Below are 12,367 nucleotides of genomic sequence, written 5' to 3' on the forward strand. Positions count from 1 at the left end.
CACAGACTATATTATCGTCTGTGTGACAACCTGAAGCCACCAACTTTATTCAGATATTTTGTCGTTACTAATTGCTAAATTTGTTTTCTTTCCCGACTGTTTACCAGAGGCGCAGTCCACCTCGTAGTGACACATCACCTTTCGTCACTACCGCACCTGCGCAGTCATCCTTAAACCTTTACCAAAGCAGCGAACACAGAAAGGCAGGAGAAAAAGAGGAGAATATAGCATTATATGTGACTGTAGTTGAAATATGTATGCTTAAAAGAAAGATATTTGAAACAATTAAGGTAGGATACACAGGGGTAGGCAGTAGAGACGGTTGTAAATCATCTAAGTGCCTCAGAATCGAGCTTACCGTCCAGTCATCTGTTCGGTTTGTCGTAGAGGGAAGGAAGAGTCTGTTCGCCCAAAGAGACGCAGCGCAAGTGAAACCATGAATCCCGAGTAGTAAGTTTTCTCTTTGCCTTTCTCAGCTGTAAGACTGCTGCTGCTTCTATGTAAATGTGCTTTACTGTGGAATATTCCGAACAGTGCTTGTTTAATGGTCCTGCCGGAACCATTAAACAGGTCGGATAAAAGGAGCTAGCTGGCTCCCAGGAACAATGCGGAATGTGTCAGTAATCCTCCAATCGTCAGGTGACGGCTTCTGTGCCGCTTTGTGTCGGTTCTGCTTCTGCTTCTAGCCGCTACGAAACAACCTGCCGTGGGAGATGATCCAAGAAAAAGCGAATGTTTGGAGAGGACGCTGCCATTTTTACTTTTAGCCGATAGAAACTAAAGAAGGATTGTCCGGTCCTGGCATTTAGGCAGAGGCTAATGAATGAATTGACACACTTTCACTAATATTTTAGTACTTACGCAGGTGGCGACCCGGCCACACTTTTCTGAACCATCAACAGGCATCATTTCGGCCGGGATCTTTGACATTGTTCTTTCTTCCTCCCTTTGACCTGACTCTGAAGCATAGAGGAAACTTTCAACAGAAACTGAACTCCAGGGTTTTTTTCTTATTCTCCATTTCCAGCAGACATGAAGTGAGCAGAATTATCTGAAGAAAGGAGGGGACAGACAGTTTGGAGAACGTCTTTTTCATTGAAATATGCGACCAAAAAAAAAACTCCGTTGCATGCTACTGCCACCACCGTGCTTGACAGTCACTATTGTGTTGATTTAAAATTCCCACTCAAATATACTTCTCATTTTTGCTTCTCATTTTTGCCTCACCTGATCACATCTTCAGAAAACATTTGGTATTTTCATGTTTATGGATGAACTCTTGAGTCAGGCGTGAAGGTCCATGTTTTGAAGCAGATGCTTTTGTCTTGGTCTGAACCCTCCTGGTCCATGGCGGTGAAAACATAAAACCTTACTGGTTTCCAGCCATATGCAGTATATGCTGATGCCATGGCTTATTGTTATGAAATATTTAACTATCTTCTGTTGCTGTCCTATTTTACCAAAGATTCCAGTACTGATGGAGGAAACAATATACAACAACTGACAAAAAATATATATATAAAATTACTGATCATATGATGAAGATTTAAAAGTGAGAGAAATCAACCAATTATAGAGTTTGCTGAATTGTGGAAATGCAGTCATGTATTTCCAGATCCTTTCAACTCTTTAAAAAACCAACCACATAATGGCGATATTGACTCTTTGCTGCAGTTAACACCCCAAGATGCTATATATCTTATGAAACCTTTAATCAGGTTTCATACCTGTTGTTTTCAAAAGGTAATTTTACCCTGACAAACAAGCCTAATCAAAATGCATATTATGATTTATTCAATATAATTGAGTCTCTGTATAATTCTAATGTGATCAGGTTTAGAGATTATCCTGCATAATTTCAAACTTGTGTGTCTGATTCTTGTTCTTCAAAGTATATGTGTTGTCATATTAATGGTATAGTGTCCATGATGAACAAATGGAACCTTTGTTTGGTTGAATTTAAAGGGACAGTATTATGTATTCTCCAGGCACATAGTGCTATTTTCTAGGACAATGAACTGGCAACTGTTACCTTCAGCTGAAATTGGATCTCTGTCTCTTTAAAAACTCCTTCTCTGTCTAAAATTGCCCTTCAGGAAGTCATCACAACATGGCTCCTCTATTAACCCTTTGACAACGTTTTATCAGCCTTACACTAAGACGCAGCTCCCATAATGACCTCAGTAGATGTGCAGTTGCACCAGGTGTTTGCTAATTGCTGCTGGCTAGTCTGAAGGAGCTAATGGAGAAGTCACAGGGGAGGGCTGTTTTGTGAGACAGAAGCTCTGAAGTTTGTAAACTGAGCTTCCACCATTTTTGAAGGCGGGGCTAGGTCCACCCAATCCTTTTGCACAGCTGAATGGTTACCATGGAAATTAAAGGACTAGTCAAACACGTATGAAAAAGTGAAGACAACACTCCAGGTATGTTTTTGACGAGGGAATAACATTATAACATCATGTAAAGCTCAGAAAAGTACATTTTACATAATACTTCCCCTTTAACTTTTCATAAGTTTTTTTCTATTCATGTTCTTATTTCTGTTAGTGCTGAACTATAACTGATGGAACTGCCTGGGCAATGACAAACCCCCCGATCTCAGCTTTAGATTTGTATAATAACAGCACCATCCTGTAAAAGAGATGCAACTGGAAACAAATCAGAAAATAAAAGTTCCTTACCTGTGTGAAGTGGTGTGTTGGTGATACATGGGGAATCATGGGGTTGATTCTACAGTGCAACACAGTGTGTCTTGTGTTGCACTCAGTATACTGCCATCTTTGTATCTGTGGGGGTTTGTTGATGGGGAGCAGTCTTCGCTTTAAACTCCAAACTGGAATCGGAGGAAACACACCGAACCACACACTGCATACTGATCAATGTGTGGCAGCAGCGCAGAGACCTGGAGGACTGGGGTGAACTGACTCTGTTTTGCTTGGAAAATGTCTTTAGATATTATTTGTTTAGAAGTGACGCCATGTAAATGAACTACATTTATTGTTTAATAGAAAACTTCCATAAAAACCTTATCTACCACTGTGCTGTACTATAGCCACTAAAGCTTTAAATTACATTAGAATAAGTCAAAATGCATATTAATATATACTTGCTCATAAATCATGATGGATTCTTTCACTTTTAATTTTTCAGTCAGCTAAGTCAAACATTCTTGATTAGGTTCCAACTTGGGTATGGAAAAATAAATAAATGCAATTCATTCTGTTGACATTTTTAATATATATGTAAATTAATTTTAATTACTTGCCAACCCCTTATAAGAACATAATTTACAATTAAAATATTGATGTGTTTTTTGTTTTCAGTGATTATCTGTTCAAGCTGCTCCTCATCGGAGACTCTGGAGTGGGAAAATCCTGTCTTCTTCTGCGCTTCGCTGTAAGTAGTTCTCTGTACCAGCAGGCGGTTCCCTCCTCATCCTGCAGTCTTTTCTTCTTCTGTTGTCAGACGGAGCCTCTCCAGTTCTCCTTCTCTTTATGTCCCTTTATACAGGATGACACCTACACAGAGAGCTACATCAGCACCATCGGAGTGGACTTTAAGATCCGCACCATCGAGCTAGACAGCAAGACTATTAAACTGCAGATTGTGAGTTAATGCACACTAATATTGGAACACCAGCTCTGTTGCCAAGCAGAGCGCTGCCTTGGTTACAGACCCTGTTGTACCCCAAAACCCTGTTCAGGGTCCACCAGGTGTTATACATGCTCACAAAACATCCTTCTACACAATGTACAGATGTTTTCTTGCACTGAATTGGCAAAAGTGTTCTTGTTCAACCAAATCATTGGGTTCAGTTGTTCTTATCACTTCCAACAGGTGCATAAAATGCAGCAACTAGCATGCAGACTGTGTGATTAGGAACAAGAACAACTGAGTCATGTTAACTCACAGAGCCGTGTCAGTGGACTTCAGCTTCCTGCAGACCTCCAAAGTTTAAGTAGCTCTCAGATTAGCTTAGCAACGCTTCATAGAGGGCTTCATGGAATGGTATCCATGGCTTTTGTCATGGATACCCCCCCCCCCCAAAAAATCTAATCTATTCCACTTCTGGATGTGGAACTAAATGGTACGTGATCATTTTCAAAGTGTCTTCGTCATTGACATGACACATGCTTCATAATTCTCCACCAGAAGAAGCCAGAAGAGGAAAATCCAGATGTAAACAATGAAACACAAATTGTAATTATGAAATACTGAAAGCAGCCTGCGTCAGTGAACGCATCACATCCCAACCCGACCACTCCTGGTCTGACTACACATCCAAACAGACATCTCTACAGAAGCTGCCGTCAATGCTCCATAACTATTATTAGTTATTGTTATTACTGTTACAGTGAGATACAAAAGTGTCTTCAGTCAGAGGCTTCTGCTGATGTGCTGTAATATTGACCGCTATTGGAGATTCTTCCTTCTATAGGAGAAGCCACCAGTATAGTATCATAAAGAACTTTGAATAATTTGTTGAATAACAACATTTAATTTCCGTTTAGGATCAATAAAGTATTTTTATTTTTTTTAAAGTATATAACAACATTTCTGATTTAATAGCAAACATTTTAGCAACTAAAAAGCCTGAAGACAAATGACACAACAGAGCTGCTAGTTAAACTGGGGACACACTAGTGAGTGTTTCCCTGAGAGCTGGATGCAGCAACAGGTTTAGCTGCCCTGATAGATCCAGTAGGATCTGTTAACGCTGATCCACAGTCTTTCAGTCAGAACACAAACCAGTTGTGTCCTGGTGTGAACACCTAGTCTGTCATGTAGGGGGTCTCCAGCTTTACCTTCCAATTAGCTTCAGCATGTTGGGGGTAGGAAGTGGGGGGTGTCTATAGCAGAAGCTGCTAACCATCTCAGCTCCTGGAGTTTGCAGAAAGAAAACAGTGTGATATAAAAACACTTCAAATCTCCCTTATCTGGTTCTAACCAATCTAAATCTAAATTAATTATTGTTAAAGGTGATTTGCCATTTAATTGTTAACCATAACTGGTTAGCAGCGGGGTGGGATGTGGCAGGACTAACCATGTTTCTGTGATTTCTGTTCCACTGGTTCCACTGGTTTCATCCTGCCCTGCCTGGTGTCTGGTACCGAGACACAGCATTGTTACTTCTCTCACATCAGTGAATGTTTCTGCTCTAACTCCATTTTAGATCTTCTGGTGGAGAGAAGAGTGAATGTTACACTGTTTTTGGTTAATCCACCATTACTTTTGACTATAACATACAAAATCCACGTCATGATTGTACAGTTGTGTTCGAAATAATAGCAGTGCCTTTAGAAAAATGAGTAAATGTCAAAATTCTTCAAAGAAATTGTACTTTAATGAACACAGATACATTGGGGACACAGTACATTCTATTCCAAAGCAAAACAATTGCGCAAAGTCATCAAAACTTAAATGATAATAATAATATTTCAAATAAAGTAAGAAATGGCATGTTCAAAAGAATAGCAGTGTTGCCATCTTTCCTTGGAAACTCAAAAATGTACTGTACAAACAAAGAAATTCTTGATAAGTGAACCTAGCTGAGTATCCTAAACTAATATTTTGTTGCAAAACCACGGTTTCCGATGACTGCTACACATCTGTGGTGCATGGAGTCAACCAACTTCTGGCATCGTTCCACAGGTATTGCAGCCCAGGATAATTGCACTGTATTCCACAATTCCTCAGCGTTTCTTGGTTTTGCCTCATGCACTGCACTTTTTATGTCAGCCCACAAGTTTTCGATGGGATTAAGGTCCGGGGATTGTGCTGGCCACTCCATCAGTTGAATCTTGTTCATCTGGAACCATGCTTTTGCTCGCTTGCTGGTGTGTTTGGGGTCATTATCCTGTTGAAAGGTCCACCTCAAAGGCATTTCCTCCTCAGCATATGGCAGCATGACCTCTTCCAGGATCCTGATGTACTGGAACTGATCCATGATCCCTTGTATGCGGTGAATCGGACCAACACCATAGTATGAAAAACATCCCCATATCATGATGCTTGCACCACCATGCTTAATGGTCTTCAGTGAGTACTGTGGCTTGAATTCTGTGTTTGCAGGGCGTCTGACATACTGCCTGTGACCCTTAGACCCAAAAAGAACAATCTTGCTTTCATCTGTCCACAAGATATTATGCCATTTCTTTTCAGGCCAGTCAATGTGCTCTTTGGCAAATTGTAAACGCTTCTGCACATGTCTTTTTCTCAGCAGTGGGACTTTGCGGGGGCTTCTTGCTGGAAGGTTAACCTCAGTAAGACGTCTTCTGATTGTCACAGTACTCACTGTCAACTGAAGGTCTTGCTTGATCCTCTTGGATCCCATCATTGGCTGAGTCTTCGCCAGTTTGGCTATTCTTCTGTCCATTCGAGGGGTTGTCTTTCTTTTTCTTCCTCGTTTTTCAGTTTTTTGCTCCCATTTCAGGGCATTTGAGATCATTTTAGCTGAACAGCCAATGATTTTCTGCACCTCTTTGTATGTTTTCCCTTCTTTAATCAATTTTTTTATTAGGAAACGCTCATCTTCAGAACAGTGTCTGGAACGACCCATTTTCATTGTTTTTTCAGGAGAAATGCACAGCCAGCATGCCAGTTGTCTTGATCCTTAAATACGGATCACCTGTTAACACCCTTTTTTTCCCAGAATACCCTCCCTAATTGATGCCCTCTCTAATTGGACTCACCACTGCTATTTTTTTGAACACACCCTTTTCAGTTAATCATTCAATTTCACAGAATCCACAGTATGCATGGCTGTCCTGTTGGGTTTGTTGGTTTTCTATACCTTTATTTTACCCCCCAGAAACTTATCTGGGGTATGGAGTTTGAAATGTTAATAAAACCAGTGATTTTCTTGCTGCTGTTGAGGCACTGCTATTATTTCGAACACAACTGTATGTATTTTCTTACTCTTGTCTTCTCTCCTTGGTCATCAGTGGGACACTGCAGGTCAGGAGAGGTTTCGAACCATCACCTCTAGTTATTACCGTGGAGCCCATGGCATCATCGTGGTGTATGACGTGACCGACCAGGTGAGTGCAGGAACAGCCTGATGAATAACAGGAAGTTGGAGTGTAGCCAGGCTGTTTCAGTCTACCCTCTTCCTCCTGTCAGAAGCCTTTCAGTTAAATCTGTGCTTCGCCTTTTTCAGGAGTCTTATAACAACATCAAGCAGTGGCTGCAGGAAATCGACCGCTATGCCAGTGAAAATGTGAACAAGCTTCTGGTGGGCAACAAGTGTGACCTCACTACTAAGAAAGTGGTGGACTATACAACAGCCAAGGTACGGCTTGTTTCTGATGGAAACTGTGGATGCAGATGAATGGTTGATTGAGTTTGACAACAGGAAGTCGTATTTTCTTCTCAAGAAATAAAGATGTAGGTTTTATAATTTATTACTGTTATGGCTTTGATGGACTCGACAGTGAAACTGGTCAGTGTGCTGGCCAGGGTTGGTATTTATGCAGCAATATGCTGTAAACCACAAGTGTCAAACTCCAGTCCTCAAGGGCCGGTGTCCTGCAGTTTTTAGATGTGCCACAGGTACAAAACGCTGGAATGAAATGGCTTAATTACCTCCTTCTTTTATAGGTCAGTTCTCCAGAGCCTTGCTAATGACCTAATTATTCTATTCAGGTGTGGTGCAGCAGAGGCACATCTAAACGTTGCAGGGCGATGGCCCTCCTGGACTGGAGTTTGACACCTGTACTATAAAGGGTTATTGGGTCTGAATGTAAATCTGAATGTGTAAACCCAGCTGCTGCAGCAGCTCCTGCTTTCTGTCTGAAGGGGGCGCTGTCTGCACCGGTCCCCTTTATGTTTCGGGTTGAATGTTTCAACTTCTTCTTCCTCTTCCTGGCAGGAGTTTGCCGACTCTCTGGCCATCCCCTTCCTGGAGACGAGTGCTAAGAACGCCACCAATGTAGAGCAGGCTTTCATGACCATGGCGGCTGAGATCAAGAAGCGCATGGGGCCAGGGGCCACAGCCAGCGGTGACAAACCCAACCTAAAGATTGAGAGCACCCCAGTGAGGCAGTCTGGAGGTGGCTGCTGTTAAGGGACCCATGCCCTCGCACCCCCAACCCCCACATTTCTTGTGAATCCCTCTTTCATGTTTGTTCTTCCCTTTCCCTCACCTTCACCATTTCATCACTTTAACCCCCCTGACCCCGGCCACTCTCTCCCCAGCCTGCCTTCTTAGTCCCGCCTTCCATTTAGCACCCTTGGGCATCAGAGAGGGTTGAAAGGTCAGGTAATGACCCCTCTGAGTGCTGATCTGATGGAAGCATGGCAGAAGGTTCCAGAGTCTGATGGGTGAAGCTGCAGTGATGCGTTCTGCTCAGAGGATTGTTACAGGGAAGGCTGGTTCACTGAGAGACTTCACCTGTTCCTGCTCACACACTATTGTCCAGTTAGAGTTAAAAAGACTGAAAGTCAAGTTTCTTCACCTCTCTCATTTTCATCCCCACCCGGTTCGGTCCTGGGAGGATTTCCCCTTCTGCTGTTGCTTTCAGACTGTAATCATCACACAAGTTCCCCGTTAAGGCTCCAGATGGCGCTCTCTCAGGCAGCCTCTTCCATCCGTATCGCTTCGTTAGCTTCCTCCTAGCCTGCCGTACAAACATTAATTTCCAACATTTGGGGCCTTAAATGTCTGCTGACATCTCAACTCATGTCTTAGCTACATGCTAACATCCCTCCTCAGTCTATATACTGACAGAGGAGTACACACACACACACAGATCCAGGTGGTCCACCTGGAGAGTTGGGGTCAGTTGGGGTAAAACATTGACCTTCAGTGTTCAGAGCACACCTCTCAATTGGGCCTGGGCAGATAAGGATGGTGCCATCCACCCTTATCCATCCAGGTCCAGTGGAGACTGGAATCTATGGCATTAGCTTTTCCTTGATGACTGAACATCGAGACACTAAGTGTTTCTGTCAGCAGGTGGCGTTATTCCTTATAGATTGTAGCATTAGAAGAAGGGGAAGCACTTCATCAGCTTCATCATTGTTGGGGTTTTGTTGATATCGGCCCAATAAAATTTCTGGATAACACGTGAAGCTATAGATGCGTCTGCGGTACTGTTGTCGAGACGACCTCTCCGACTCAGATGTTTGGGTCACAGCTGTTGAACCCATAGTCCCTCATCAAATGACCTGTGATCGTTTTGAGAAAACAGCATGATAACTATTCACGCTCGTTCACAGATGTGTATCATTTATAGAGATTGTCTTAGAGTTCAGTTATCTTGGGCAGCCAGATCTTCCTATTTAACTTCCAGCTGCCCACCTTTTGCTGGTTAATATTAGATACATCACACTTTTGTCTAATCTTGTTAGATGATAATTATCTGGAGGTGATCCACCTGGAGAGTTGGGGTCAGAAGTCTTTTCAGTCTGTTGCAGGAAGGTTTGACAACACGACCTGAGAACCTAGGAGGAGTCTGAACGGACCAGAGGACATTCCAGCTGGACTCACCGGTTCTCACTCTCATGTTGGTATTGTAGCATCAGAGGGTTAGGAGTCTGTTTCCAAGCCTAGAGCTCTGAGCGATGTTAGAACTGATAGCCATGTCTTAGTGGACTTTAGGGGAACCAGAAGGGGGGAAACCAGTGTCCCTCTGCAATAAGGGGACACTTATTGCAGAGTGTCCCCTCTGCAATAAGAGGGCAATAAGTGAACTGTCTTCTAGCAGCACTGATCCTCCTGCTGTAAACTAGAACTGGAAGTTTTCTGCCGTTGTCCTCCAGAGCTCCTATCTCCTTCTCTTAGTGGTTGTGATGCTGTTAAGCTTCATCCTTGGCAACTTCCTCTGGAGTTTCAGGGACTGACTGGTCTTGGCTTGCTGACCGGATATGAACTCCCTGATTTTCCCTTCCCTTCCGTCCCACAGCTGGCGCTACCCAGAAACACCCTGACGTAGGAGACCCCTAGTGGTCAAAGGCACCAACTGATCTGGTTCAGCGCTGTTGCTGGCCTCCTGTCATCATCTGGGGTGGGGTTTCTGTCAGGTTGAATCTGATGTTGAATGAAGCTTGAGCAGTCGGTGGGTACCCCTCCCCATCACAGCATCACGCCGTTCTCACATGTAGATGCACAACTAGAAATCATGAATAAAACTTTGTCTAACTCTCACACATGGAAGTTTTTGCTTTGATTACATGTCTATAATTTCAGCCAGTCTTTGTATTCTAGGCTGCTGGTTTTGGTGTATTCATTGAATCCTATACTGTTTACTGAATGGAAGTAGGGGGTGGGGGTGCAGATAGTGGGGTTTAATAGAAAGGGTGGGGGGGTTTGCTCATGAATGTGGTCTGCATTTACTTTTTCTTTTTTTTTTACTTTTCACTTTGGATTGTTTTGGTTAAGGGGGTATTCTGTGTCGTTTGCACAATTCTTTATTGCTTTTTAATAGTTAAATGCAGCAAAGGCACTCATTAGACGGTGTTGGTTGAAAAACACCAGGTAATAGCTGTTGTCATTTCTTTGTCTCGTTTGGCTTGTCCCCTTTGGTTTTGTCTTACTGCAGAGTTTGATCATGTTTCTTTCTGTACATATTAAAAAGATGTATGTAATAAAATTCTGAAAAACAATGATTGGAAATCCATTCTGAACTCTCTCCTAACAGCAGGGTCCCTGCCACTGATGTCCTTGCTTTGTTCTGCCTGGAGTCGCTCACCTGTGTGCAGGGAGCGTCTCCTCAGTGAATCACTGCTGACAGGGCAAATAAAACCCACAGGACATTTCATACTCACTTTTGCTCCCACTGCTAGCATGACTGTCATCCAGATCCAGACTTCATGGCACACAAACACAGTCTTAAAAAGCCTGTTCACCTTAAATATATGGAAGGGCATAAGTTGGAACAATATCAAGCTTTAAGAGTCATGTGCGCTCGCTCTCCTCCTGCAGGAGGTTGAGGGGGGCTGCAGGTGACCTTCAGTTATTTATAGTAACACAGGATAACAAGCTGTGTCACATGTCTTAGCAGTGTCTGCACAGCTGGTATTATGGGGTGCCGATTGTAAAGTTACATAGTAAAAAACTAACAGCAATATGTCAGTTTATTCAGCCAGTGTTGATTTAATGTGGGGGGTGTGTGTGTGTGTCAACCCATCTGCTGCAGCAGCTCCTGGTGGAACTTGCTCTCAGTCTGAAGGGGGCGCTGTCTGTTTCATTAGGAGAAAAAACGGGTTCATTTTTCAAAGTCATATTTAGGTCGTGCTAGTAATACATTTATAAATGTCACAGTTTCAAATAATTAATTCACAAGATAAATATTTAGCTTGCAAATTAAATATTTAGTTAGCAAGCTAAATACACTGCCTGGCCAAAAAAAAAGTCGCCACCTGGATTTAACTAAGCAAATAGGTACAAGCCTCCTATTGGATAAGTACTGCATAGGCGATTATCTTTCAGCTGGTAACAAGTTATTTAACCCCAGCTGATGCAATGAGTAACTCCTCATTTCTCAAACAACCATGGCAAAAGACGTTAGTCTGGCCAGACTGAGACTATTATTTTTATAATTAGTAATAATGGAATAAAGTCATCATATTATGACAATAAATTAATAGCATTAGTAGAATAAAGATGTTTTGTTGAGTTATCAGGACCAGAGCAGCTCAGCTTGTTTTTCCATACAGACTCTGTTGTTTCTACATCAGAGTCCTGCAGCTCATAATAACGTGATGCTGATGTACTAAAACATTAATTATGTCCTAATGGTGAAGCTGATATCAAATTCTAATTTCACAAGATGCTCAACATTGTTCATTTCAAATTTTTACTATTTGTTATGTAGGCGTTTTCATAAAAGTACTATTTCATTCTTCTATCATCATGACTTCATTCTCACTTTCTTACTTTTTTCTAGTTCTATCGCAACTTTAACGACTTATTTCTCCTCCAATTTCTTTTTCTCTCAGTATTATGAATTTATTTTCATGCTTTACATATTTTTTTCAGAGGCATACAGATTAATACTAGAATAGTTTTGCACCTTATTGTTCAGTATGTCATCACAGTTTAGATAGTTTCCAGGTTCCTCCATTGAATTTATTTTTATTTGTTTAAATTGTGTCTGAATTCCTCTGGCAGCGTTGCCAAGGCTGGTAATGATTTTTCTGGATATCCAATAATATAATATAACCAGTCTGAGATATAAAACCAGTTTATTTTTCCCAGCTACCCTGAATACTTTGTTCCTTGTTGGTTTTCTGGCCTTGTGGCTGACTGCTGGACAGAATGTCTTTTCTATATCACATACACTGCCTGGCCAAAAAAAAAGTCGCCACCTGGATTTAACTAAGCAAATAGGTACAAGCCTCCTATTGGATAAGTACTGCATAGGCG

General features: G+C 42.0%; 1 protein-coding gene across 1 annotated transcript; it reads left to right on the plus strand.

Moving 5' to 3' along the window:
- The first annotated feature begins 150 nt into the window (after positions 1-150).
- Positions 151-10,608, plus strand: rab1ba (zRAB1B, member RAS oncogene family a). The gene is made up of 6 exons (XM_032582513.1): positions 151-450; positions 3,324-3,396; positions 3,511-3,606; positions 6,945-7,040; positions 7,160-7,291; positions 7,871-10,608. Exons 1-6 carry the CDS (start codon positions 437-439, stop codon positions 8,063-8,065), a joined length of 606 nt encoding a protein of 201 aa, XP_032438404.1. The 5' UTR covers positions 151-436; the 3' UTR covers positions 8,066-10,608.
- Positions 10,609-12,367: the final 1,759 nt, after the last annotated feature.

The sequence above is a fragment of the Xiphophorus hellerii genome, chromosome 14 (genome assembly GCF_003331165.1).
Source record: "Xiphophorus hellerii strain 12219 chromosome 14, Xiphophorus_hellerii-4.1, whole genome shotgun sequence".
NCBI classification, from domain to species: Eukaryota; Metazoa; Chordata; class Actinopteri; order Cyprinodontiformes; family Poeciliidae; genus Xiphophorus; species Xiphophorus hellerii.